The following is a 23,839-nucleotide window of genomic DNA, read 5'->3' as shown; positions in this document are numbered from 1 at the left end:
CTTGCAGTCCAGGGGTGCTCCCAACACCATGCTGTTCCCACAGGCAGGATGGACATGGAGCACTAGCAGGAGACAACGGGGAACAGGGCAACGTCTGTCAGACACCAGCACGTGGTCACAGCCTGAGAGGGGTCTGAATGGCAGTCTCTGTACCTTCTCCCTGCACAGGGGCTGAGGGTTGTCCTGAGGGCTTTAGCACTTTATTCTGTTCCTTCAGGGCAGGTACTGCGTTGGCAGAAACAAATTAAAGATGCAAAGACTAGGCTACACCTGCCCCTTCTCTGTCCTCCCCGATCGTCCTCCCAGACTCTGAGATGTTTGAGGCTGGCACCTTGTTACATTGCTAGACCTTCCCAGCCCAGAGAGGCTCCCTGCCTGGGTGTCCACCACAACCCTCACCTCCTGGATCCCAGAACCCCCTGCCCCCAAGCATACCACATGGAGCTGTCACTGCCTCTTATGGATCTCCTCCCAGGCCCACATGAGCTTTTCCTCTGTGCCTCACCCAGGGTGTGGCAGATGTTCACCTTATGGGCTGGAGAACGGTGGGATGCCCCTAGCCAGGGCAAATGGCAAGGGACAGTGGCCAGGCTGAGGGACAGCAGAGGCGAGACATCTGCTGGGTGATCAGTCGCTTGGCTGGAGGGAAGGCCTCGGCTCCTCTAGAAGAGCCAGGGGCAGCTGGAAGACCAGATGCATGTCTGTGGCTTGACTGAAGAAACCTTGAAAATCAGGCTCTTGGTTTTTGTTTCTGGTTTTTATGGAGACTTTAGTTTTTAGAGTAGTTTTAGGAAAACTAAGTTTTTGGCACAAAGAGATCAGCCTTGGGGCAGCGCCTTCACTGACAAGAGCACCAGGGCAAGAACTTGAAGCACAGTGTGGTTTTTTGAGACTTCTTTTGTTACGGAAAAGTATAAGGATTTTCCACTTTATTTTGGAGCTAGAACTTTTCCTTCTGAGCTAGCAAATACATTCCAGTATGAAAAAGGGAGCTGGTTGAAAGGGAGTGGGGACAGTAAGGTGATGTGTAAATGCTCCTAAATAATGGAGGAAGGTACTGGGATGGCTGACATTTGGGGAACTGCACTCACCTAACTCTGGATCTGGCTGCATCTGGCAGCTGGGGGCCACTGAGGTACCTGGGTTCTCTGCTCTCTTGAGGCCTGGCTTTCCTCACTTCTGAGCAGCTGCTCCGTCCTCCCATGTAGGTGACGCACTGGCACAGCCCCTACTTCTTCGCCTACTTCCCCACGGCCAGCTCATACCCGGCCATGCTCGCGGACATGTTGTGCGGGGCCATTGGCTGCATCGGCTTCTCCTGGGTGAGTGTCCGGATGCACCTGGGGAAGGGGTCCTGGCTATGGTGGGATCCCGGGGTGGGGACACGGTACCTTTGCACATAGGACCTGAGCAGATGGCAGTGCCGTCTGTGGGCAGACAGGCCACTGTTGCAGGGAGGAGAAAGGATTCAGCCCAGAGAGGGAGCCTCTGAGGGAGCAGTGATCCAGAATAGAGAAAGTCTCAACAACTCAAAGCGCATTGTGCGCAGGCTGTGTTGGAAGCACTTGGTATGAACTAACATCATGGTCTGGGGCCCAGAGTTTCTGCAGCTCCAGCCTGGGAATCTGCATTTCCCCCAAGCAGCTCAGAGAATTTCTATATCCTCCAAAGCTTGAAAACCACTACTGCCCCTGTCTCATTCCATCTGTTCTCTGCCCGGCTGCTGCTCGGGGAGAGGCTCCAACCAGCCCATCAGATGTGCCCAGAGCCTTGGAGCAGGGGCACTCTGGAAAAGGGCCTAGCTCCTGCCTGCACACCACCAGTCCCGCCCTATCTGGAGGCCAAATGCCTAAAAAAGTGCCTATTCAGAAGAACGGCAGGCAGGGCTGGCTCTACCCATGGCTGTCTGCTCCAGGCACAGATTACAGGAAAGATGCCTTCCTCCCAAATGCAGAGAGCTGGGAGGTAGAGCTGCCTGCTGATGGCCAGTGTCTGAGGGCGTTGCACCCTGCAGAGTTCCTCAAAAGCCAGGGGCTGTCCTTGGCCTTCGGGGTGCAGAGTGCTCATCTTGTCTGTGTCTTGGAGCCAGGTGGACTTCTGGGCATTGGTCTATGTGGCATGCTGTGATGCGTCAAGGAGCTGTCAATTAGGAATTTGCAGCACTGTGCCATAGGGCCCAGCTGAGCCACCTCTGCTTCACCAGCCTGGCGCTTGCTCTTCTTTGGGCTGGGGCTCTGGAAGTTGCCGGGTGAACAGGCATCATGGGCCCCACAGGCAGGGCTGAAGAGCCCATCAGGGCTGGCCTAGGCCAGCCAGTGTGGCCTGGGCTGAGCACACCCTCTCCTAAAGAGCATTTTCTATCACTGGATACTGTAGCAGATTTCATTTAGCTGTGCTGGTCCAAATCCATTCTGTCCCTGCAGAGGTACTTGTCATCCATCTCTATCTGCTCATTCTGGGACAGTCTGATTGCCCTCAGGCCTTGAAGGGGGTGCCTCACTGTCTGTCAGGCTGCGTTGCCTGATACCTGGTCCCTAGCAGAGAGCATAGGCTCCTGGTAGAGCTGGGCTTGGCCAGGCTCAGGTAGAACCCAGCAGGATGGGGCTGACCAGAAGGGAGAATGCACTCTTCTAACTTAGATCTTACTGGTGACGTATCAGGATGCTGCTGTGCACATCTAGGCACAAGAGCACCTTGGATCCCTTATGTTGGAGACTTTTATGAAGGTGGAGGCTCAATTCGCCTTTGGATGAAGTCCAAGACCAGCCTGTTCAGAGACAGGGGAGAGTTCAAAGAGAAGAGTCACTGGGAGTTTAAAAGACAAGATCAATGGCTTCTCAGGATGCCCAGAGGGTGACAGCTGCCTGGCGCCCACTTCCTCATTCCCTTCACTTGTGACTATGGAGGAGAGTCCACCAGTGGGCTTTCTGGACCCTTCTGTAAATGAACAAATGAATATACTAGCAAGCCCGCAGTGCCCATGCAGTGAGGCTCAGTGGAGTAAGGTTCATTATGGTGGCCCGTGTGTGCCTTCCCAATCACTCTCCTTGCATGAGTCTAGGTCAAGCAGGCTTCAGGCCTTTGAATCGCATCTGAGATTGGGTGACTTTAATCTGGGCTTTAATGGAAGACTAAATCCCCCCTTGTTACTGCTGCTTCCCAAATTCTGCAATGCCTGGCCCTTGGTTAATCCCTTCCCTCCCCCAACCGCAGGCAGCAAGCCCAGCATGCACAGAGCTGGAAACTGTGATGATGGACTGGCTCGGGAAGATGCTGGAGCTGCCAAAGGCATTTTTGACTGAAAAAGCCGGAGAAGGGGGAGGAGTGATCCAGGTAAGGTGGGAGCTGGGAGGGCCACTTTTGGGATGCATGGGCTCTGCACAGGACCATAGCTGCAGGTGGGGAAAGAGGCGCTCATGCTTCTTGTTAGGTCCTCAAATTTCTCCTGGAGAATAAACAAAACTGAGCTCTTAGGAAATCGCTGGTCTTGGGATTGGCAGGATCTGGATTAGGATCCCAGTGCTGTCTTTCACCTGCTTCCCCAGGGCAGGGCACTCAGTTCTCAGGCCTAAAGCTATGGTAGATAGCACAGCAGCTATTTAACAGCAGGTGCATGGAAATAACAACTACAGCGACTACCATTTGTGTGGGGCTCCCCATCGCCGGCTACAATGCCTAAGCATTTTCCAGGCATTAACTCATTTAATTCTCACAACAACACTATGAATTTTAAAACCCCCCTTTACAAGTGAAGAAACATTTTAATAGCCCATTTTACAGGGGAGGAAACTGGGACCCAGGACATTAGGTAGCTTGCCCCATGGCTCCCAGCTGGTAAGTTATAGACCCTGTATCTGTGTGGCTCAGAGCCTGTGATCTTCCTTGGAAGACAGCACCGGTGGTAGCTGTGACCAGGCTTCAGAGGCTATAAATGCTACTTGTCTTTGAACCAATCATTAACTTAAAGATGCTGCTGCTTCTGTGCAGCAACTTAATTCATTCTCTTCCTGTAACATGTATCTGTTGACAGTGACTGTGTGTCAGAGCTTACACCAGGAAACAAGATAGACAAAAGACAATCATGATGGAATTTCTATTCTGCTGGGGTTGCAGGACAAATGGCACTGGGATGACTTGGACTTGATGCATTTAAAAAAGAAAAAAAAAAAAAAAAACCTCCTAGCATGAACTATGTTGAACCCAGTACTCTCCCTTAATCATTTTTCTCATGTCAAGTAGATGACAATCTCATTAGGGAATCATTATTAACTTTGGGAAAAAGGGGCTTCCTTTTCAGATATTGTCTTCCACAAGGCTCTGAGAATTGGTGAAGGCCCATTCAGTGGGTGAGAACAGTGAGGTACATAGTGAAGAACACCTTTGTGCAAAGCACATGGCCAGTGTGGCCACGTGAAACTAGCAAGTCTCCCCACTTCCAGTCCTGAGAATGTGCAACAAGACTGATAATTTTATGTATTTGTTTCTATTGATGTTGTGACAAATTTAATGGCTCAAAACAAGACAAACTGATTATCTTACAGTCCTGTATGTCAGAAGTCTGACCTGGGTCTTACTGGGCTAAAACCGAAGTTGACACCTTGGAGGCTTCAGGGGCGAATCTGTTTCCTTGCCTTTTCTGACTTCTAGAGGCTTCCAAAATTCCTTGGCTCACAGCCCCATTTCCATTTTCAAAGCCAGCTGTGTCCTATCTTTCTGACCTTTCTTTTGTAAACCCCAAATATCTGAGATGGGTCTCAATCAACTTAGAGAGTTTATTTTGCCAAAGTGAAGGATGCGTGCCCATGACACAGCCTCAAGAAATCCTGACATGTGCCCAAGGTGGTTGGGCACAGCTTGGTTTTATACATTTGAGGGGGACATGAGATGTAAGATGTACATTGGTTTGGTCTGGAAAGGTGGGACAATTCGAAGCACAAAGGGGGCTTTCGTATCATAGGTAGATAAGAGACGACCAGTTGAATTCTTTTGAGTTTCTGATTAGCCTTTCCAAAGGAGGCAATCAGATGTGCAGCTATCTCAGTGGGCAGAGGGGTGACTTTGAGTTCTGTCTGTCCTTCATCCAAGAGCAATTCCTTGTGAGGGAGGCGTGTAGCTTTTTATCTTAGTAGCTATCTCTTTTAGGAATAGAATGGGAGGCAGGTTTGGCCTAAGCAGTTCCCAGCTTGACTTTCCCCTTTGGCTTAGTGATTTTGGGATCCCAAGATTTATTTTTCTTTCACACTTTCATGGTCACATCTCCTTCTAACCACATATAAGATAAGAAAGTGGGTCTCCACTTGTAAGGACACATGTGACTGGATTGGGTCCATCCAGACAATCTGAGATAATCTCTCAAGTCAAGGTTCTTAACTTAATCACATCAGCAAAGTCACCTTTTCCTTGGAAGGTAAACAGTCACAGATTCTGGGGACCAAGACCTGGAATCTCTGGGAATGAGGATGCATTAATCTGCCTACCACATCCAGTGTGCTTCAGAGTCATGCCGGGAACTTGCTTATAATGCCTATTCCTAGACTCTGGGCCAAAAAATATGAACGCTAATTCATCCGGATGACACCGAGATCCCTGAACAGGTCACATGCCGAGACTGATGACTGCCTTCTCTGTGACCCACAGGCTCTGTGGCCAGGCTCAGAGCCATCCCTCCATGTGCTCCTCCTTCGCATTCTTTGGTTATCTCACTTTCCATCAGACATAAGTGATATTAAATGAGAAGCTGATGAAAATGAAACGTCAGGCACAGTGGCTTACGTTGTAATGCCAGCACTTTGGGAGGCCAAGGCAGGCAGATCACTTGAGGTCAGGAGTCTGAGACCAGCCTGGCCAAAATGGTGAAACCCTGTCTCTACTAAAAATATAAAAATTATCCGGGCATGGTGGCGGGCGCCTGTAATCCCAGCTACTTGGGAGGAGAATTGCTTGAACCTGGGAGGCAGAGTTTGCAGTGAGCCAAGACCTCGCCATTGTACTCCAGCCTGGGTGACAAGAGGGAAACTCCATCTCAAAAAAAAAAAAAAAAAAAAAAAAAAAAAAAAAAAAAAAAAAAAGAAAAAACGTCAGCTATGTTGTAAGCAAAGCTTCAGTACGTTGCTGTGAACTATACCATTCTACGTAGCAGCAACAATGACTCAGCAATGATTCGGCAAATGCAACTTGCTTCAGACCCAGCACAATTTTCTTCTTGTCAGTGGGTATGCAGCTGAAGAAGCCTCCTTGGCCAAGATCACAGCAAAGTTAGGCTGTCATAAGTGCCCTTCCAGCGAGGGGAGGGAGCTACTGCACACTGCCCTCAGCCGATGCTCTGTCAGCTGCACTTTGCCTTGGTGAGGGCCAGATGGCTTTCTAGCCTCTGGAACATCAGTCCTGATTCTCCAGGGAACCGAGGGCAGCAGCAGTCAGGGACCCAGTGGGACAGCCACGCGAGAGGGCGTGGCTTTGATTCCAGGCAAGGGCATGCATAGTCTAACCCTTTACAAGAGGCCTGGATGTTGGTGGCCGACTTACTTTTTCTTTTAGTTTTATACATGGGCCAAGATCTACTTTTCCATTTCTTTTCCATTTGTTCCCCTCATTTTTTTCTTTGTTTTGTTTTGTTTTGTTTTGTTTTTAGACGAAGTCTCATTCTTGTCACCCAGGCTGGAGTGCAGTGGCACTATCTCGGCTCACTGCAACTTCTGTCTTCTGGTTCAAGCGATTCTCCTGTCTCAGCCTCCCAAGAAGCTGGGATTACAGGTGCCCACCACCATGCCTGGATAATTTTTGTATTTGTAGTAGAGACGGGGTTTTGCCATTTTGCCAGGCTGGTCTCAAACTCCTGACCTCAGGTGATTCACCCACCTCGGCCTCCCAAAGTGCTAGGATTATAGGCGTGAGCTGTAGGAGATCAGTCAGAGTGGTGGGAGAAACTATGAGGAAAAGGAGCAGGACTTCTGAAAGATCAGAAGTTTCTGCAAAGCTCCAGGGGAGAATAGCGGAAGCAGCTGTTCTATAGCCCTGAGGCAGAGGGCAAGGAGTAGGTACAAGGGTGTGTAGAGGAATTTATCTTGGTCAAGCTTGTTTGTTAGAAGTTGTCCAGGAACTGACCTTGGAACATCCTCACACGTGACTCCCTGAAAAGGGAACAATACATGTTAATTATCTACAGGTTGTTTTTTGCTCCAGGTTTTCAGAATTGTGCTTATACTCAATAAAAGCAAGCTTCTCCAGCTTCTCGGGGCTGCTCTCTGGCCACTAGAGCCAGGCAGTCACCTAACTGCTCTTAACTGCATACCTGTGTCTGAGCACTCATTTCATCTATTGGCCAGGGTCTGCAGGACAGACCCAGCAGTGAGCCACTGCACCCAGTCTGTTCCCCTCATTTTGACCCTCCCTAGCATTTGGTGAGCCCTGCTGATCCTTGCAAGACTCAGCTTTATGCAGTGCAGATATTTTTCTTCTACTGTATGTTAGTTATTGTGGGCTATGTCACTCTTTTTCAGGGGCTTCCATTTTCCACATATTGGGTACCTCTTCCATGATTTCTCTCTTTCTTTTGATATTTCCCTTTTTTGTCATCTTCTATATTTTTGGGAAGCTTTTCATGGTTTTCTCCACATGATTATGTGATTATGGACCTGGTGCAGTGGCTCACGCCTGTAATCCCAACACTTTGGGAAGCCGAGGCAGGTGGATCATTTGAGGTCAGCAGTTTAAGACCAGCCTGGCCAACATGGTGAAACCACATCTCTACTAAAAATACAAAAATTAGCCGAGTGTGGTGGCATGTGCCTGTAATCCTAGCTACTTGGAGGCTGAGGCAGGAGAATCATTTGAACCCAGAAGGTGGAGGTTGAGGTAGCTGAGATCTCGCACTGCACTCCAGTCTGGGTGACAGAGTGAGACCCTGCCTCAAAAGAAAAAAAGAAAAAACAGATTGTCCCCTTTCCACCTAGACACTGGACATACATGGTAAAAACAAAAAGACACAGGAGCTTTCTTGTCATATTCCTTATGTTATTTCAGTATCTACATGTGAATATATGTACACAAACAAAATTGAAATGATACAACACGTATGGATTTTCCACATGGTGCTTTCCTTATCATTTTATTGTGAGCATTTCCCACTATTTAAATATTCTTTGAAAAAAGTATACTCCATGATTTTCTATGACGCATCACAATCTATATAAATAATACCTAAAATATTTGTGTTGCATCAAATTTTTTATTCTTATAAAAACTTTTGGAGGACACCCTTTAGGATGAAGTGCAACAATCTTCCAAGATGATCAGCTTCCTCCTGGGGCTCTCCTGGCTGTGTTCATTGTTTAACATTCACACTCCCCACTAAATCAAAATGGAACAAAACAAAAATTGAAGCATTTCTAGCTCATTGTATTTTATAACAAAAACAGTTTCATATTCAATTTTTTTCAGCAGCCCAAAGTGATTTCTCTAATTATATACCCCTCAAGAAAATCTTATCAATCCCCCATAATATAAGGTGTGTCTATTATAATAATAGCTACTTTTCATTGAATAGCAATTATGAGCTTGGCTATGTTTTAGGCTATGTCTTGCGCTTTGTGTTGTTGCCTTCATCCTCAAAATTTTATGAAGATTGATTGCATTATGGACAATCTTTTTCATGGATGATGATATTGAGGCCCAGAAAGTTAGTAGAACATGCATAGCAGCAAAAGCGAATTAAAGCAAAGGCTAGTAGGAAAGACAACCAGAGTTATCACTGTTCATCCCTGACCGTAGCCTTGGGTTGGTGTCCAGAGATGTGCATGCTACTATGGGCTGCATTTTCATTTCATTAAAGACAATCTCGTTTTTGAGAGACCGTACAAGTTCTTAGCATTTGGGTAGGAATATTCCTGGTATTTCTCAGCCCCCGCTTTAACATAATCTTCCTGTGAGCCCAATCCACTCAGTTTTTTTCTGGATGAAAGCAAGAAATGTAATCTGTGTTTGCCACCGGAAGCTCACCCTTCCCAGCAGACAAGGCTGATTGTCTGTAATTGGTGAGGCCCCAAAGAGCACAGGAGCCTGGTGACAGCCTGTGAGCCAGCCTGCGTTATCGATCCCCTCAGAGCTGTAATCACAGCTGTGGGCGTCAGCGCAGTGATGGGTGTCTGAGTCAAATGACAAATTGTCGTTCTGAGGCTGGACAAACGTGGGCTGCGAAAATGGTCTCTTAATTGGGTTTGAAAGCTCTTGTGGAAGAAAAGCCAATTTTTTGCTTTGAAAAAACCAGAAGACGAAAGGACATTTCTGCTCACGGCATCAGCAGCCGGAAGCGTCAGACCTCACCAGCATCCCCTCCTGCCTCTCGAGCAGGCTTGCCATGGCAACCTTTGTCTGCTGCTATCGCACAGAGCCATCATTCCTGCTCTGTACCACACGTCACCCTCCCTGTGCTTCTCTCCGCGAAGATCTGTTGCCAGCAAAGCGCAGAGAGCTCCACCCGACATCATGCTTGAGGCCACCAGGCCACCCTGGTGGCATCAGGGCGGTGTGGTTCTAGATGTGCTACTGATGATTTGCTCCTTCAGGCTTTTAAAAAATCGTTTTGTTGACTTAAGAAGGTGAATTTTCTCTTAGGACATGAACTAAGCTCCCCCATTCTCCCCCAGAAAAAAGCCATAATGAGTTATCATGGTGATTCAGGTATTCAGGTGATTCATGGTGACTCATTTCATTAGAATGTTCAGAGAATGAACACCTGTGTTCCAAGGCTTCAAGCAGAGGGTAGAATTTAGCTGGGGAAGCGGCAGTCACGCCTGCTTGTCAAGCATGAGAACAGGGAACCGTGCCTTCCACTAGGGTTTTCATGTTACATTTTCAATGAGAACGGGTGGGACATGACAAACAAAATGTGTGTGGGCACAGATGGGGGATGGGAGGAAATCAGGAGGAGGAATGATGGGGTGCATGGGACAAGTGTAAGTAAGGTACAGTGCCTGCTCTCAGGGTGCCTGGGTTTCCTGGGATGGCTGATTTAGCTTTGCCAGCCAATATTGTTTTCCCCACTTCTCTCTCCTCTGGCCAGGTTTGTAAACCTGGCCTAAAACAATGTCTAAAATCATTGCTCATGAAAATATAGCCTGAGGGAAATAAAGTACCCATTTTAGATGCTGAATTAAGAGAAGCATGTATCTGTATATTTGAACCCATCCATTAGTGCTACAGAAACATGAATAAATGTATTTATCTTTCAGTATTACTGTCTCTCCAAAGGATGTGGGTTGGCTCAAAAGAATAAGTAAAAGTAGTGTCATGGCAAAATCAAAATGAGAAAGCAAGGTCAATGAAGACAGCATCAAATGTTAAGAAGAGAGGTTAGCATTTCTACTTAACTATTATATATTTCTCTGTAAAAACCTATCATGTTATAAACCTTTTCAGAGTCAACAAGAATCTACCTTCTTTTATTTGCCCTTTCTCATGTCCTTTCATATTGGTCGGTAGATGGGTTTCTCCTAGGACTTACTTAAGAGGGAAGGTGCTCACCGCCCCTATCTTTCTAGGCTCATGGCACCCTAGAAAGGGCAGGCGTGGGCTCACTCCTAACCATGCCCTACCGAGCTGCTGATTTGGGGCAAGTTATTGAACCTCTCTGCGCATCTGTTTCCCCACCTAAAGATGTTAAAACACAAACATGGGATTATTTTATGACTTAAATGGGATAACATAGCAGGCACTGAATCCATTAGTTTGCCAGGGGTGCTCTAACAAAATACCACAGACTGGGTAGATCGAAGAATTTCTTTTCTCATAGTCCTGAAGGCTGCAAGTCCAAAATCAAAGTGTCCACAGGGTTGGTTCTCCTGGGGCCTCTCTCCTGGGCTTGCAGATGGCCACCTTCTCCCTGTGTCCTCACGTGGTCTTCCCTCTGTGCACACACATCTCTGGGGGCCAAATTTCCCCTTCTTTTTATTTATTTATTTTTTTAGACTGGGTCTCACTCTGTCACCCAGGCTGGAGTGCAGTATTGCAATTGTGGCTCACTGTAACCTTCTCCTCCCAAGCTCAAGTCATCCTCCCACCTCAGCCTCTTGAGTAGCTGGGACTACCGGGCACACCACCATGCCTGGCTAATTTTTGTATTTTTATAGAGACGGAGTTTCGGTATGTTGCCCAGGCTGGTCTCGAACTCCTGGGCTCCAGTGATCTACCCTCCTCTGCCTCCGAAAGTGCTGGGATTATAGGCAGATTTCCTCTTGTTATCAGGGATGTGTCAGATTGGATTAGAGCCCAGTCATGTGACCTCATTTTCTTTTAATTACCTCTCTAAAGAGCCTATCTCCAAATATGGTCACATCTGAGGTCCTGGGGGTTAGGGTTTCAACACATGAATTTAGGGGTACACAATTCAGCCCGTGTCTTTAGGGATCAAAAGAAACCCTTCAAGGCATCTCTTAGTCTCAAGGAAAATGCACCCCCATTTTATAAACAAATGCAAATCACTCTGTCCAAGTGAATATGAAGACAGAGGCGGGCTTGCATGCTGGTGCCCTGGGCCGTTCTGGTCCGATGGAGACAGGAGCAGTCCTCCTGGGCCGGGCTGGGATCAGTCCATGAGGAGGAGCTCTCAAAATACTTGGCGCAGGAAAGTGGTCAAAATGTTATCTGCTGCTGTTACACAAAATAGACCCACCAATGGCAAACTCATACTAAGAGATGAACTGGTGGTCTCAGGTGACAAAAATATTAGTTTTCTCCTAAGCAAAGGAGAGTGAATTTTGCCACTTCAGATTCATATTTTAAGAAAGCTATGAACACAAAACAATATGTCTTCCAATAATGTAGATACCAATGCCTTCGCTATGTTTTGGATTTCATTTGGACCTTCCCTTGAATTTAGGGAAGTGCCAGCGAAGCCACCCTGGTGGCCCTGCTGGCCGCTCGAACCAAAGTGATCCATCGGCTGCAAGCAGCGTCCCCAGAGCTCACACAGGCCGCTATCATGGAGAAGCTGGTGGCTTACTCATCTGATCAGGTGAGTGTACTGAGTGGGTATCAGCCAAGACTTCAAGACCTAAAAGTTTGGTTTTATGTTAAATTCAAACCAAACCAAACCAAACCAAACAGCATCCTTCCAAATCTAAGAGCAGTTCCTCAGGTATCACTAGACAGAGACCTGAACTAAAGGGAAGCGGTGAATTCTTGGGTGGGAACTGGATAGATCAAGCTAAAAAGGAAATAAATGTGTGGAGACATCACCGTCACTGGTTCTGTCACCTTTTCTACCAGTGCAGACTTATGTTGTGATTATCTGGCTAGGGTCAAGCAGGAGACAGTAGCGGTGGGGGCTGCAGGGCGAAAGGTGGCCAGCTTTCATGAGAATTGCCTTTCTTGAGAATCTCTGAGAGAGGATGGATCTGCCACAGTGGTGATGCCTTTTGGCTGGTTTCTTTCCTCCAGGCACTGTTTACTGAGCCTGGCCACCAAGCTCCCCAAGGCTCCATAGTCAGGGGCAGCTGACAGATTTGAGCCTAGGATTTCTAAGTCCACCTCTGGGATCTACCTTCCAGGGTCTCGCTGCTTGCTCTTGAATTCAAACAAATGAAAAACTTCATGAATATTGACCCTGCACTCTACCCTTGTTAGTGCCCGATTCTTCAAACTTAAAAGCAAGATTCCACAGGAATAGAAACAATTCCAGGAAAAAAAGCAGTCTCATGAAGGTGCAGGGGAGAGGGAGGAGTCAAGAGCAGTTCTGCCCCTTGTGCCATGAGAGGAACCTTGTGTTTGCAATGTTGGCTGCTCTCTGTGGATCCAGGGTCTGGTAATAACCGCATGCACACACCTGTACAAATCCAACTCTGCTGTTTTCCTTCCAGGCACACTCCTCAGTGGAAAGAGCTGGGTTAATTGGTGGAGTGAAATTAAAAGCCATCCCCTCAGATGGCAACTTCGCCATGCGTGCGTCTGCCCTGCAGGAAGCCCTGAAGAGAGACAGAGCGGCTGGGCTGATTCCGTTCTTTGTAAGTTCAGCAGCACTTGTGGTTCCTGGCCAATAAAGTGAAACCCTGTTTCTACTAAAAATAACAAAAAAAATTAGCCGGGCGAGGTGGCGCATGCCTGTAGTCCCAGCTACTTGGGAGGCTGAGGCAGGAGAATGGCGTGAACCGGGGAGGCGGAGCTTGCCGTGAGCCGAGATTGCGCCACTGCACTCCAGCCTGGGCGACAGAGCGAGACTCTGTCTCAAAAAAAAAAAAAAAAAAAAAAAAAGAATTAATCATTAATCTTTGAGAAACACTTTTTACCTCCAATTTTTTTTTTTTTTTTTTTTTTTGTCGATTCAAGTGACTTCCCGAGTTACTTCCCATGAATAACTAACGTGTGACTGGGGAAGTCATGGCGGGTATGATTTTATGTAAAATTTTATCCTAATCTGTTAGGCCATGGAAGAGTCGGGAGCATAAGCAAATCAGTATAATGTGGAAGGACTGACATGGCTCAAAGTTAGCACGCAGAGCAAGGTGACAGCAAGGTGACATTTGAAGGATGCAAAAAGAGTCTGCCAGGAGATCAAGGTGTACCTGCCATCTTATCCCAAATGTCTGTCTCTGCCCTCCTGCTCTGCTTTATCTTTCTCCGTTGCGTGCGTCTCCACAGGCCATACAGATTTGTTTCTATATGTGTTTACTGCTTCCTTCTTCCCAACAGAATGTGCGGGGAGGGAAGGTCTATTTGAATCCCTGCTCTATCCCTAGCTCCTGAAACAGTGCCTGGCACTGAACAGAAGATCAAGAAATAGTTGTCAAATAAATAAAGATTTGGAAAAAAGATCATTCAGGTAGAAAGAACGATCTCCCTTAAAATTCCCACAAACAATTTCAGTACAATTTGAATAGATTCTATTTAAATGAGGTGAGTTTCTTTGAACCTATCGTGTCAATATTAAGACTCATTAGAATACTCTGACTAGGGAAAAATAAATCTATCAAAACACACTCTTTTAGGTTTCAAGGATGAAAACAACGCAGGAAACATCACTTAAAATGTTGAGAAGATTGTATTTTACAAAAATTTCAAAACTCATAAAATAACAAGACAAATGCTGGCAAGAACTACTTATAGCATATGTTGTAAAGTAAATCTTAAAAAGAAGACTTACGTATCAATAAGCAAAAAGGCAACATTCCAGTGGAAAAACATGTGAAATATATGAAGTATCAGTTTCGTATATAACCACAAAAAACTAAGAAGAACACAAAACCAATTCTGATCCTCCAATAACCAAAGACATGCAAATTAGTTGCTGAGAGAGGTATGTTAAAATCTCACACTGTGAGTGTAGATATGTCTATTTCCACTTTTATATCTGTTAAATTGTGTACATATTTTGAAGCATATTAATTTGGTGCATACACATTTAGAATTGTGATCTACCTGGTGAATGATCATTTATCACTAGGAAATGCCTTTTATATCTCTAGTAACGCGTTTTGTCCTGCAGCCTACTTTGTCTGACATTGCTATAATTACATATGTTTTCTATTGGCTAATGTTTGCATGATACAGACATTTGCCATTCTACTTTCAACCTCCCTGTTCATTTATATTTAAGATGTATTCTGTGAAAGCAGCATTGATTGTTGCTATTTTAAAAATTTGTTTTTAAAATCCAGTGTGATGATTGATATTTATTTTGTTCATTTACACTCAAGGTAGTTATTGATACATTTAAATGTTATCTACTGTCTTACTATTTGTTTTTTATTAGGCCTAACTATTATATGATTGCTTTTCTCTATGTTCTTGCTTCTTCTTGGATTAATTATTTCATATTATTCCATTTTCTTATCTCTGCATTTTCTTATTTCCATTTGGCATCTTTTCCTTTAGTCTGTAGAATTCCCTTTAGAAATTTTTAGTGTGAATTTGATACAATGAATTATTTCGGTTTTGTTATTCTGAAAGTGTCTTTATTGTGCATTCACTCTGGGAAGATACTTTTTCTGGGTATAGAATTCTAGAGTGTTTGGTAGCTAGTTTTATTTTTGGTACTTCGTATAAGTCCATTGAATTCTTTCTTCCTTGATTTCTGTTGAGATGTCAGTTGTAATTTTAATGTTGTGATGATGAAGAACATGTAAAAATATGACCTCCTGTGTTGCCACTGGGAGTGCTGCTCGTCATTTGTCTTTGTTTTACCGTGATACAAGGATAATTTTCTTTGTACTTACTCTTCTTGAATTTCACAGAATTTCCTGAATCTGTAACTTGGTGTCTCTCTTCAGTTTTGAAAAATTCTAACCTATTATCTTCCCAAAGTTTTCCTCTCTTCATTTCCTCTCTCCTCCCATTCTGGGACTCTGATTATGTATATGTTAAATCTTTCTGCTGACTGCCGTACATCTCTTATGCCCTTTTACATGTCTCACATTCTTCTTTTTTTTTTTTTTTTATCTCCATGCTTCAGTCAACTTATTTACAATTTACCAATTCTCTCTTTAACTATGCCTAGCTGATAAACATGTCATGTTCATAATTCTAAACATTAAAAAATTTTAGCTTATTTTAACTTATTTTATTTTTTTGAGACAGAGTCTCACTCTGTCACCCAGGTTGGAGTGCGGTAATGCAATCTTGGCTCACTGCAACATCTGCCTCCCAGGTTCAAGCGATTCTCCTACCTCAGCCTCCCGAGTAGCTGGGATTATAGTCATGTACCACCATGCCTGGCTAATTTTTGTATTTCTGGTGGAGACAGGGTCTCATCATGTTGGCGAAGGTGTTCTCGAACTCCTGGTTGCAGGCGATCTGCCTGCCTCAGCCTCCCAAAGTGCTGGGATTACAGGTGTGAGTCACCGTGCCCGGCCAACTTTTTATTTTGAAATAATTGTAGATTCATAAAAAATTACAAAGTTAGCACACAGCAACTCTGTGCACTAACCCTTCACCCAATTTCCCCTAATTGTTCCAACTTATATAACTATAGTACCATATCAAAGACAGGAGACTGACACTGGTTCATTGTGTGTGTATAGGTCTATGTCATTTATCACAAGTGTGGATTCATGCAGCCACCATGCCAATGAGAATACTGAAATCCTCTAGCACCACAAAGGTCTGCCTCTGCTATTCCCTGATAGTCACTCTAACCCTCCTGATCTCCCACCATCATCACCCGTTGGCAATCACTGATACGTTTTCTATCTTCACACTCTTGTCATTTTGAGAATGTTATATAAATGGAATTATACAGTATGTGACATTTCAAGATCAGCTGTTCTCACTCAGTGTAATGACCTTGAGATCTATCCAAGTTGTTGTGTGTATCAATAGTTTGTTCCTTTTTGTTGCTGCACCGCAGAGATTTGGTACCATATTATCTGTACTACAGTTTGTTTACCCATTCACCTGTTGAGGGGCATTGTAGTTGTTTCCATATTTTGGCTATTACAAATAATGCATCCAGGAACATTGATTTATAGGTGTTTGGGTGGACATGTGTTTTCATTTTTCTGGGATAAATGCCTAAGAGTGCAATTCAGGGTCCTATGGTAGTTATTACATTTAATTTTTTTAAAAAAGAAACTGACAAGGTATTTTCCAGAATGATTGTATTATTTCACATTTCCATTATCAATGCTTGAGAAAATCAGGCTCTTTGCATCCTCATCAGGATTTAGTATTGTCACTATTTTTTATTTTATCCATTTTGATAGATATGTATTAATATCTCATCATGGTCCTAATTTGCAGTTCCCCAATAATTAATGAACATCTTTTCATGTGCTTATTCACTATCTGTATGTCCTCCTCAGTGACATGTGTCTTTATGACTTTTGCCCATTTTCTAACTGGATGATGGATTGATTTTTTAAATTAATAAGCCTAATTTTGTTAGAGTTGTTTTAGGCTTACAGAAAAATAAGCAGGAAGGACATATACCTTCTTATATCCCAACCTTCATTTTCTCCCATTATTAGCATCCTGCAGTAATGTGATACGTTTGTTAAAATTGATTCACCAATACCTAACATCCATAATTTACCTTAGGGGTCACTATGTCTATTGAATTTTCTATGTGTTTTAACTAGTGTGTCTACCATTTCAGTGTTATAGAGAATAGCTTCACTGCCATAAAAATCCCCTGTGCTCCACCTATTTATCCCTCTCTCCCTCCACTTGAACCACTGGCAACCGCTAATCTTTTTGGCTGTCTCCATCATTTTTTCTTTTTTAGAATGTCATACAGATGGAATCATACAATATGCAGCCTTTTCAGACTGACTGATTTCACTAACATGTATTTAAGTTTCCTCTATGTCTTTTTGTACTACTTTATTTCTTTTTATTGTTGAATGCTGTTTTCTGATATGAATATGCCACAATTCATTTATGCATTTACCTATTGAAGAACATCTTGGTTGCTTCCAAGTTTTGACAATTATTAATGAAGTGCTATAAGCATTTGTGTGCCGGTTTTTGTGTGTACATATGTTTTCAACTCATTTGGTTAAATATCAAAGAGCACAATTCCTGGATCATATGGTAAGAGTGTGTTTAGTTTTATATGAAAAGGCTGAACTGTGTTTCAGAGAGGCTGTACCATTTTGCATTCCCACAAACAATGAATGTTAGTATTGCTTTTTCCATATCTTTGTCAGTTGTTAATTTTGTCAGTGTTTTTGATTTTATCAATTCTAATAGATGTATAGTGGTATCTTATTGTTATTTTACTTGAAAATTCTCTAATAACATATGATGTTGAGCATCTTTTCATGTGCTTGTTTGCTACATGAACATCTTCTTTGATAAGATGTCTGTTCAGGTCTTTTGCTCACTTTTTAATTGGATTGTTTCATTATTATTGTGTTTTAAGAATTCTTTGTGTATTTTGGGTACCAATCCTTTATGAAGATATATGTTTTGCAAATGTTTTCTACCAGTCTTTAGCTTGTCATTTCGTCCTTTAAACAGTGTCTTTTGCAGAGCAGAAGTTTTAATTACAATGAAATCCAGATTATCAATTACTTATTTCATGGATCATGTTTTTGGTGTGGTCTCCAAAACTTCATCATCAATCCTAAGGTCATCTAGGTTTTCTCCTACGTTATCTTCTTAGAAATTTATAGTTTTGCACTTTAAAACATTAAAATAGATCTAGGTCTGTGATCTATTTTCAGTTAATTTTTGTGAAAGGTGTAAGGTCTATGTCTAGATTCATTTTTTGCATGTAGTTGTTGATGTGGTTTGACTCTGTGTCCCAACCCAAACCCATGTGGAATTGTAATCCTCAATGTTAGGGGAGGGACCTGGTAGAAGGTGACTGGATCATGGGGATGGATTTCCCCCTTGCTGTTCTCATGATAGTGAGTGAATTCTCATGAGATCTCGCTGTTTAAAACGTGTGTAGCACCTCTCCCTTTGCTCTCTCTTGCTGACCATGTGAAGATGTGCTTGCTTCCCCTTCACCTTCTGCCATGATTGTAAGTTTCCTGAGGCCTCCCCAGCCATGCTTCCTGTATAGCCAGTGGAACTGTGAACCAATAGCTCCTTTCTTTGTAAAGGAATAGTAAACTTCTTTCTTTATAAATTACCCAGTCTCAGGAAGTTCTTTATAGCAATGTGAGAACGGACTAATACAGATGTCCAGTTGTTCCAGCACCATTTATTAAATACTACACTTCCTCCATTGAATTGCTTTTGTTCCTTTGTCAAAGATCAATTGACTTCATTTGTGTGGATCTATTTCTGTTCAATCACTTAATTGTCTCTTCCTTTGCCAATACCATATATTGTGTTGATTTATAGCTTCCTACTAAGTATTGAATTTGGGTAGTGTCATGTCAGATCTCCAACACTGTTGTTTAACATTGTGTTGACTATTCTGGGTCCTTTGCCTCTTCATATAAGCATTAGAATCCATTTAGCAAAATGCACAAATTAACTTTCTGGGATAACAAATTATATGGGATTTCATTTAATTTACAGATTTTATTGAAATAACTGACATCTTGATGGTATTGAGACTTCCTATCCATGTATGCGAAATATGTCTGCATTGATTTAGATATTTTAAAACATTTTCTTCATTAGAATTTTGCAGTTTTCCTCATATAAAGCGCATTCTTTTTTTGACCTTTTTTTGGTGCTGGTGGGAATGGTTTATATTTTATTTTCAAATTTCATTTTTTTAAATTGCTGGATAATAAGAAAGCAATTACCTTTTGTCTAATATTATATTTTATCCTACAGCTTGCCATAATTGCTTACTTAGTTCTGGGAGAGTTTTGTTTTGGTTTATTCTTTGGGATTTCTACATAGATAACCATGTCATCTGCAAAGATGGTTTTCTTTTTTTCCTTCCAATCTGTATATCTCTTATTTCCTTTTCTTGTCTTATGGCATTAGCTGAAACTCTCAGAACAATGTTGATAGGAGTGGTAAGAACGGACATCCTTGCCTCATCCCTGATCTTAGTAGAAAAACATCTAGTTTTTCATCATCAAATATGATGTTAACAGTAGGTTTTTCTTTCAAGTATGATGTTAATGGTAGATGTCATTCATCAAGTTGAGGATGTTCTGCTCTAATCCTAGTTTGCTAGGAGTTTTTATCTTGAACAAGTGTTGAATTTTGTCATATACTTTTCTGTATCTATTTACATAATCATGAGATTCTTGTCCTTTAGTTTGTTGAAATTATAGATTATATTTTTTCATATGTTGAATCAGCCTTCCATCCTGAAATAGATCTCAGTTGGTTGTGATATACAATTTTTTTTACATTGTTGGATTCAATTTTCTAATATTTTGTTGAGAAATTTTGCACCTATATTTATGAGAGATATTCGTCTATAGTTTTATTTCTTGCAATGCCTTTGTAATACTGGTCTCATAGAATGAGTTAGAAAGCATTCCTTTTGCTTTTATTTTCTGTAAGTACTCATTACTTCCTTAAATGTTTGGGAGAACTCAGCAATGAATTCAATTGGGCATGGTTTGTTTGTTTTAGAAGGTTTTTAATTATTGATCTAATTTTAAAATAGATGTGGCACTATTGAGATTATCTATTTCTCTTTGTGTGAGTTTTGGTAAATCATATCCTTCAGAAAATTGGTCCATTTTATTTAGGTTTTTGAATTTGTGACCATGGAATCAATTATGTTTCTTTATTATCTTTTTAATGCTGATAGGATCAGTAATGACGGCTCCACTTTCCTTTCTGATATTAGCAATGTGTATCTTTTCTCTTTTTTCTTAGTTAACCTATGTAAATGTTTTAAAATTTATTTATCATTTCAAAGAATCACTTTTTTTCTTTATTTCCTATTTCCAATTTCATTGATTTCTGCTCTAATTCTTATTATTTCTTTTCTTTGCTTTTCTTCTGCTTACGTTGCATTTATTTATTTATTTATTTTCTGAGCCAGAGTCTTTCTCTGTTGCCTAGGCTGGAATGCAGTGGCACAACCTCCATCTCCCAGGTTCAAGCAATTGTCCTGCCTCAGCCTCTTGAGTAGCTGGGACTACATGCATGCATCACCACACCCAGCTAATTTTTGTATTTTTAGTAGAGATGGGGTTTCACCATGTTGGTCAGGCTGGCCTTGAACTCCTGACCTCAGGTGATCCACCTGCCTCAGTCTCCCAAAGTGCTGGCATTTACAGGCATGAGCCACTGCACCCGGCCATATTGCATTTAAATTGCCTTTTTTCTAGGTTCTTAAGGTGGAAGTTTAGATTATAGATTTCAGATTTCCCTTCTTTCCTAATGGATGTATTCAGTTCTGTAATTTTCCCTTTAAGTACTGTTTCACTGCATCCCACACATTTTGATGAGTTTTTTTTTTTTTTGTCGTTTTAATTGAAGTTGAAGTATTTTTAAATTTTTCTTCAGACTTCTTCTTTGATCTTAAAATGTGTTGTTTGATCTCCACGAGTTTTGTGGTTTTCCAGCTATCTTTTTATTATTGATTTCTAATTTAATTCCAATGCAGTCTGAGAGCATACTTTGTATAATGTCTATTATTTTAAATTTGTTGAGATGTATTTTATGGCTTGGAATGTGGTATATCTTGGTGAATGTTGATTGTGAGCATGAAAAGAATATATATTCTGCTGTCATTGGATGAAATATTTTACAAATATTGATTTGATCCAGTTGATTGATGGTACTTTTCTATTCAATTATATCCTTACCTATATTCTGACTGCTGGACCTGTCTATTTCTGACAAAGCAATGCCAAAGTCTCCAACTATAAGAGTGGGTTTATCTGTTTCTCCTTAGAGTTCTATCACTAATAATATAGTAACTGTGGAAAGTAGATTCTCGCCCATCTTCAGGATTTACTGGGTTTTGTTTGTTTGTTTGTTTGTTTTGGTTTTGATTGTTGTAGACTACCTCTGGCTGAAAATTGGCCTTAAGTGTAAACTTTTTTTCCTACATAAGTTATTAGGGTACGGTGGTATTTGGTTACATGAGTAAATTTTGTGGTCAGGCTGGCCTTGAACTCCTGACCTCAGGTGATCCACCTACCTCAGTCTCCCAAAGTGCTAGGATTGCAGGCATGAGCCACTGCACCCAGCTGTATTGCATTTAAATTGCCTTTTTTTCTAGGTTCTTAAGGTGGAAGCTTAGATTATAGATTTTAGATTTCCCTTCTTTCTCAAACACACAAACAAAAACCAGTAAATCCTGAAGATGGGTGAGAATCACCACTTTAGTGGTGATTTGTGAGATTTTGGTGCACCCATCACCCAAGCAGTATACACTGCACTATATTTGTAGTTTTTTATTCCTCACCCTTGCTCCCACTCTTCCCCGTAAGTCCCCAAAGTCCATTGTATCATTCCTACTCCTTTGCATCTTCATAGCTTAGCTGCCACATATCAGTCAGAACATACAATGTTTGGTTTTCCATTCCTGAGCTACTTCACTTAGAATGTGTCCAGTCTTATCCAGGTAACTGCAAATGCTGTTAATTCTTTTCTTTTTAATGGCTGAGTAGTATTCCGTTGCATGTATATATACTACAGTTTCTTTATTTACTCGTTGATTGATGGGCATTTGGTTGGTTCCACGATTTTGCAATTGTGAATTGTGCTGCTATAAATATGCATGTGCAAGTATCTCTTTCCAATAATGACTTATTTTCCTCTGGGTAGATACCCAGTAGTGGGATTGCTAGATCAAATGGTAGTTCTACTTTTAGTTCTTTTAGGAATCTCTGCACAGATTTCCATAATGGCTATACTAGTTTACATTCCCACCAGCAGTGTAGAAGTGTTCCTGGATCACCACATCCGTGCCAACACCTACTGGTTTTGATTTTTTGATTATGGCTATTCTTGTAGGAGTAAGGTGGTATCGCATTGTGGTTTTGATTGGCATTTCCCTGATCATTAGTGATGTTCAGCATTTTTTTTTGTTTGTTGGCCATTTGTATATCTTCTTTTGAGAATTGTCTATTCATGTCCTTAGCCCACTTTTTGATGGGATTTTTTTGTTTTCATGTTACTGATTTGTCTGGGCTCCTTGTAGGTTCTAGATATTAGTCCTTTGTCAAATGTATAGATTGTGAAGATTTTCTCCCACTCTGTGGGTCATCTGTTTACCCTACTGATTGTTCCTTTTGCCATGCAAATGCTCTTTAGTTTAATTAGATCCCAGCCATTTATCTTTGTTTTTATTGCATTTGCTTTTGGGTTCTTGGTCATGAAATCCTTGCCTAAGCCAATGTCTAGAAAGGTTTTTCCAATGTTATCTTCTAGAATTTTTATAGTTTCAGGTCTTAGGTTTAAGTCCTTAATCCATCCTGAGTTGATTTTTGTGTAAGGTAAGAGATTATGATCCAGTTTCATATTCCTACATGTAGCTAGCCAATTATCCCAGCAGCATTTCTTGAAAAGGGTGTCCTTTCCCCTACTTCATGTTTTTGTTTGCTTTGTTGAAGATCAGTTGGCTGTAAGTATTTGGATTTATTTCTGGGTTCTCTATTCTGTTCCATTGGTCTATGTGCCTATTTTTATACCAGTACCATGCTCTTTTGGTGACTATGGCCTTATAGTATAGTTTGAAATAAGGTAGTGTGATGCCTCCAGATTTGTTCTTTTTGCTTAGTCTTGCTTTGGCTATGCTGGCTCTTTTTTGGTTCCATATGAATTTTAGAATTTTTTTTTCTGATTCTGTGAGGAATGATGGTAGCATTTTGATGGGGCTTATGCTGCATTTGTAGATTGCTTTTGGCAGTATGGTCATTTTCACAATATTGATTCTACCCATTAATGAGCATGGAATGTGTTTCCATTTGTTTGTGTCATCTATGATTTCTTTCAGCAATGTTTGGTAGTTCTCCTGGTAGAGGTCTTTCAACTCCTTGGTTAGGTATATTCCTAAGGTGTTTTTTTTTTTTTTTTTTGCAGCTATTATAAAAGTGTTCTTGATTTGATTCTCTGGTCACTGTTGGTGTATAGAAGAGCTATCGATTTGTATACATTAATCTTGCATCCAGAAACTTTGATGAATTCTTTTATCAGTTCTAGGAGCTATCTGGAGGAGTCTTTAGGATTTTCAAGACAAATAATCATATTGGCAGCAAACAGTGACAGTCTGACTTCCTCTTTACTGATTTGGATGCCCTTTATTTCTTTCTCTTGTCTGATTGCTCTGGCTAGGATTTCCAGTACTATGTTGAAGAGAAGTGGTGAGAGTGGGTATCCTTGTCTTGTTCCAGTTCTCAGAGGTAATGCTTTCAACTTTTCGCCATTCAGTATTATATTAGCTGTGGGTTTGTCATAGATGGCTTTTATTATATTAGGCTATGTCCCTTGTATGACAATTTTGCTGGAAGTTTTAATCATAAAG

General features: G+C 42.0%; 1 protein-coding gene across 12 annotated transcripts in view; it reads left to right on the top strand.

The window, feature by feature from the left end:
• DDC (dopa decarboxylase) overlaps positions 1-23,839 on the top strand; it is a 105,191-nt gene that overhangs the window by 23,356 nt on the left and 57,996 nt on the right. For 6 of the 12 annotated variants that reach the window (XM_031936015.1, XM_031936013.1, XM_031936012.1 and 3 more), the window contains 4 exons: positions 1,209-1,322; positions 3,214-3,333; positions 11,876-12,010; positions 12,855-12,998. In XM_031936015.1, the coding sequence (XP_031791875.1) occupies positions 1,209-1,322; positions 3,214-3,333; positions 11,876-12,010; positions 12,855-12,998 (513 nt within the window). The remainder of the gene's footprint in view (positions 1-1,208; positions 1,323-3,213; positions 3,334-11,875; positions 12,011-12,854; positions 12,999-23,839) is intronic. The other 6 variants (XM_031936014.1, XM_023232034.1, XM_031936016.1 and 3 more) reach the window with 4 other exon arrangements.

This window comes from Piliocolobus tephrosceles, chromosome 8, assembly GCF_002776525.5.
Source record: "Piliocolobus tephrosceles isolate RC106 chromosome 8, ASM277652v3, whole genome shotgun sequence".
NCBI classification, from domain to species: Eukaryota; Metazoa; Chordata; class Mammalia; order Primates; family Cercopithecidae; genus Piliocolobus; species Piliocolobus tephrosceles.
This window is presented reverse-complemented; position numbering and strand designations above follow the sequence as displayed.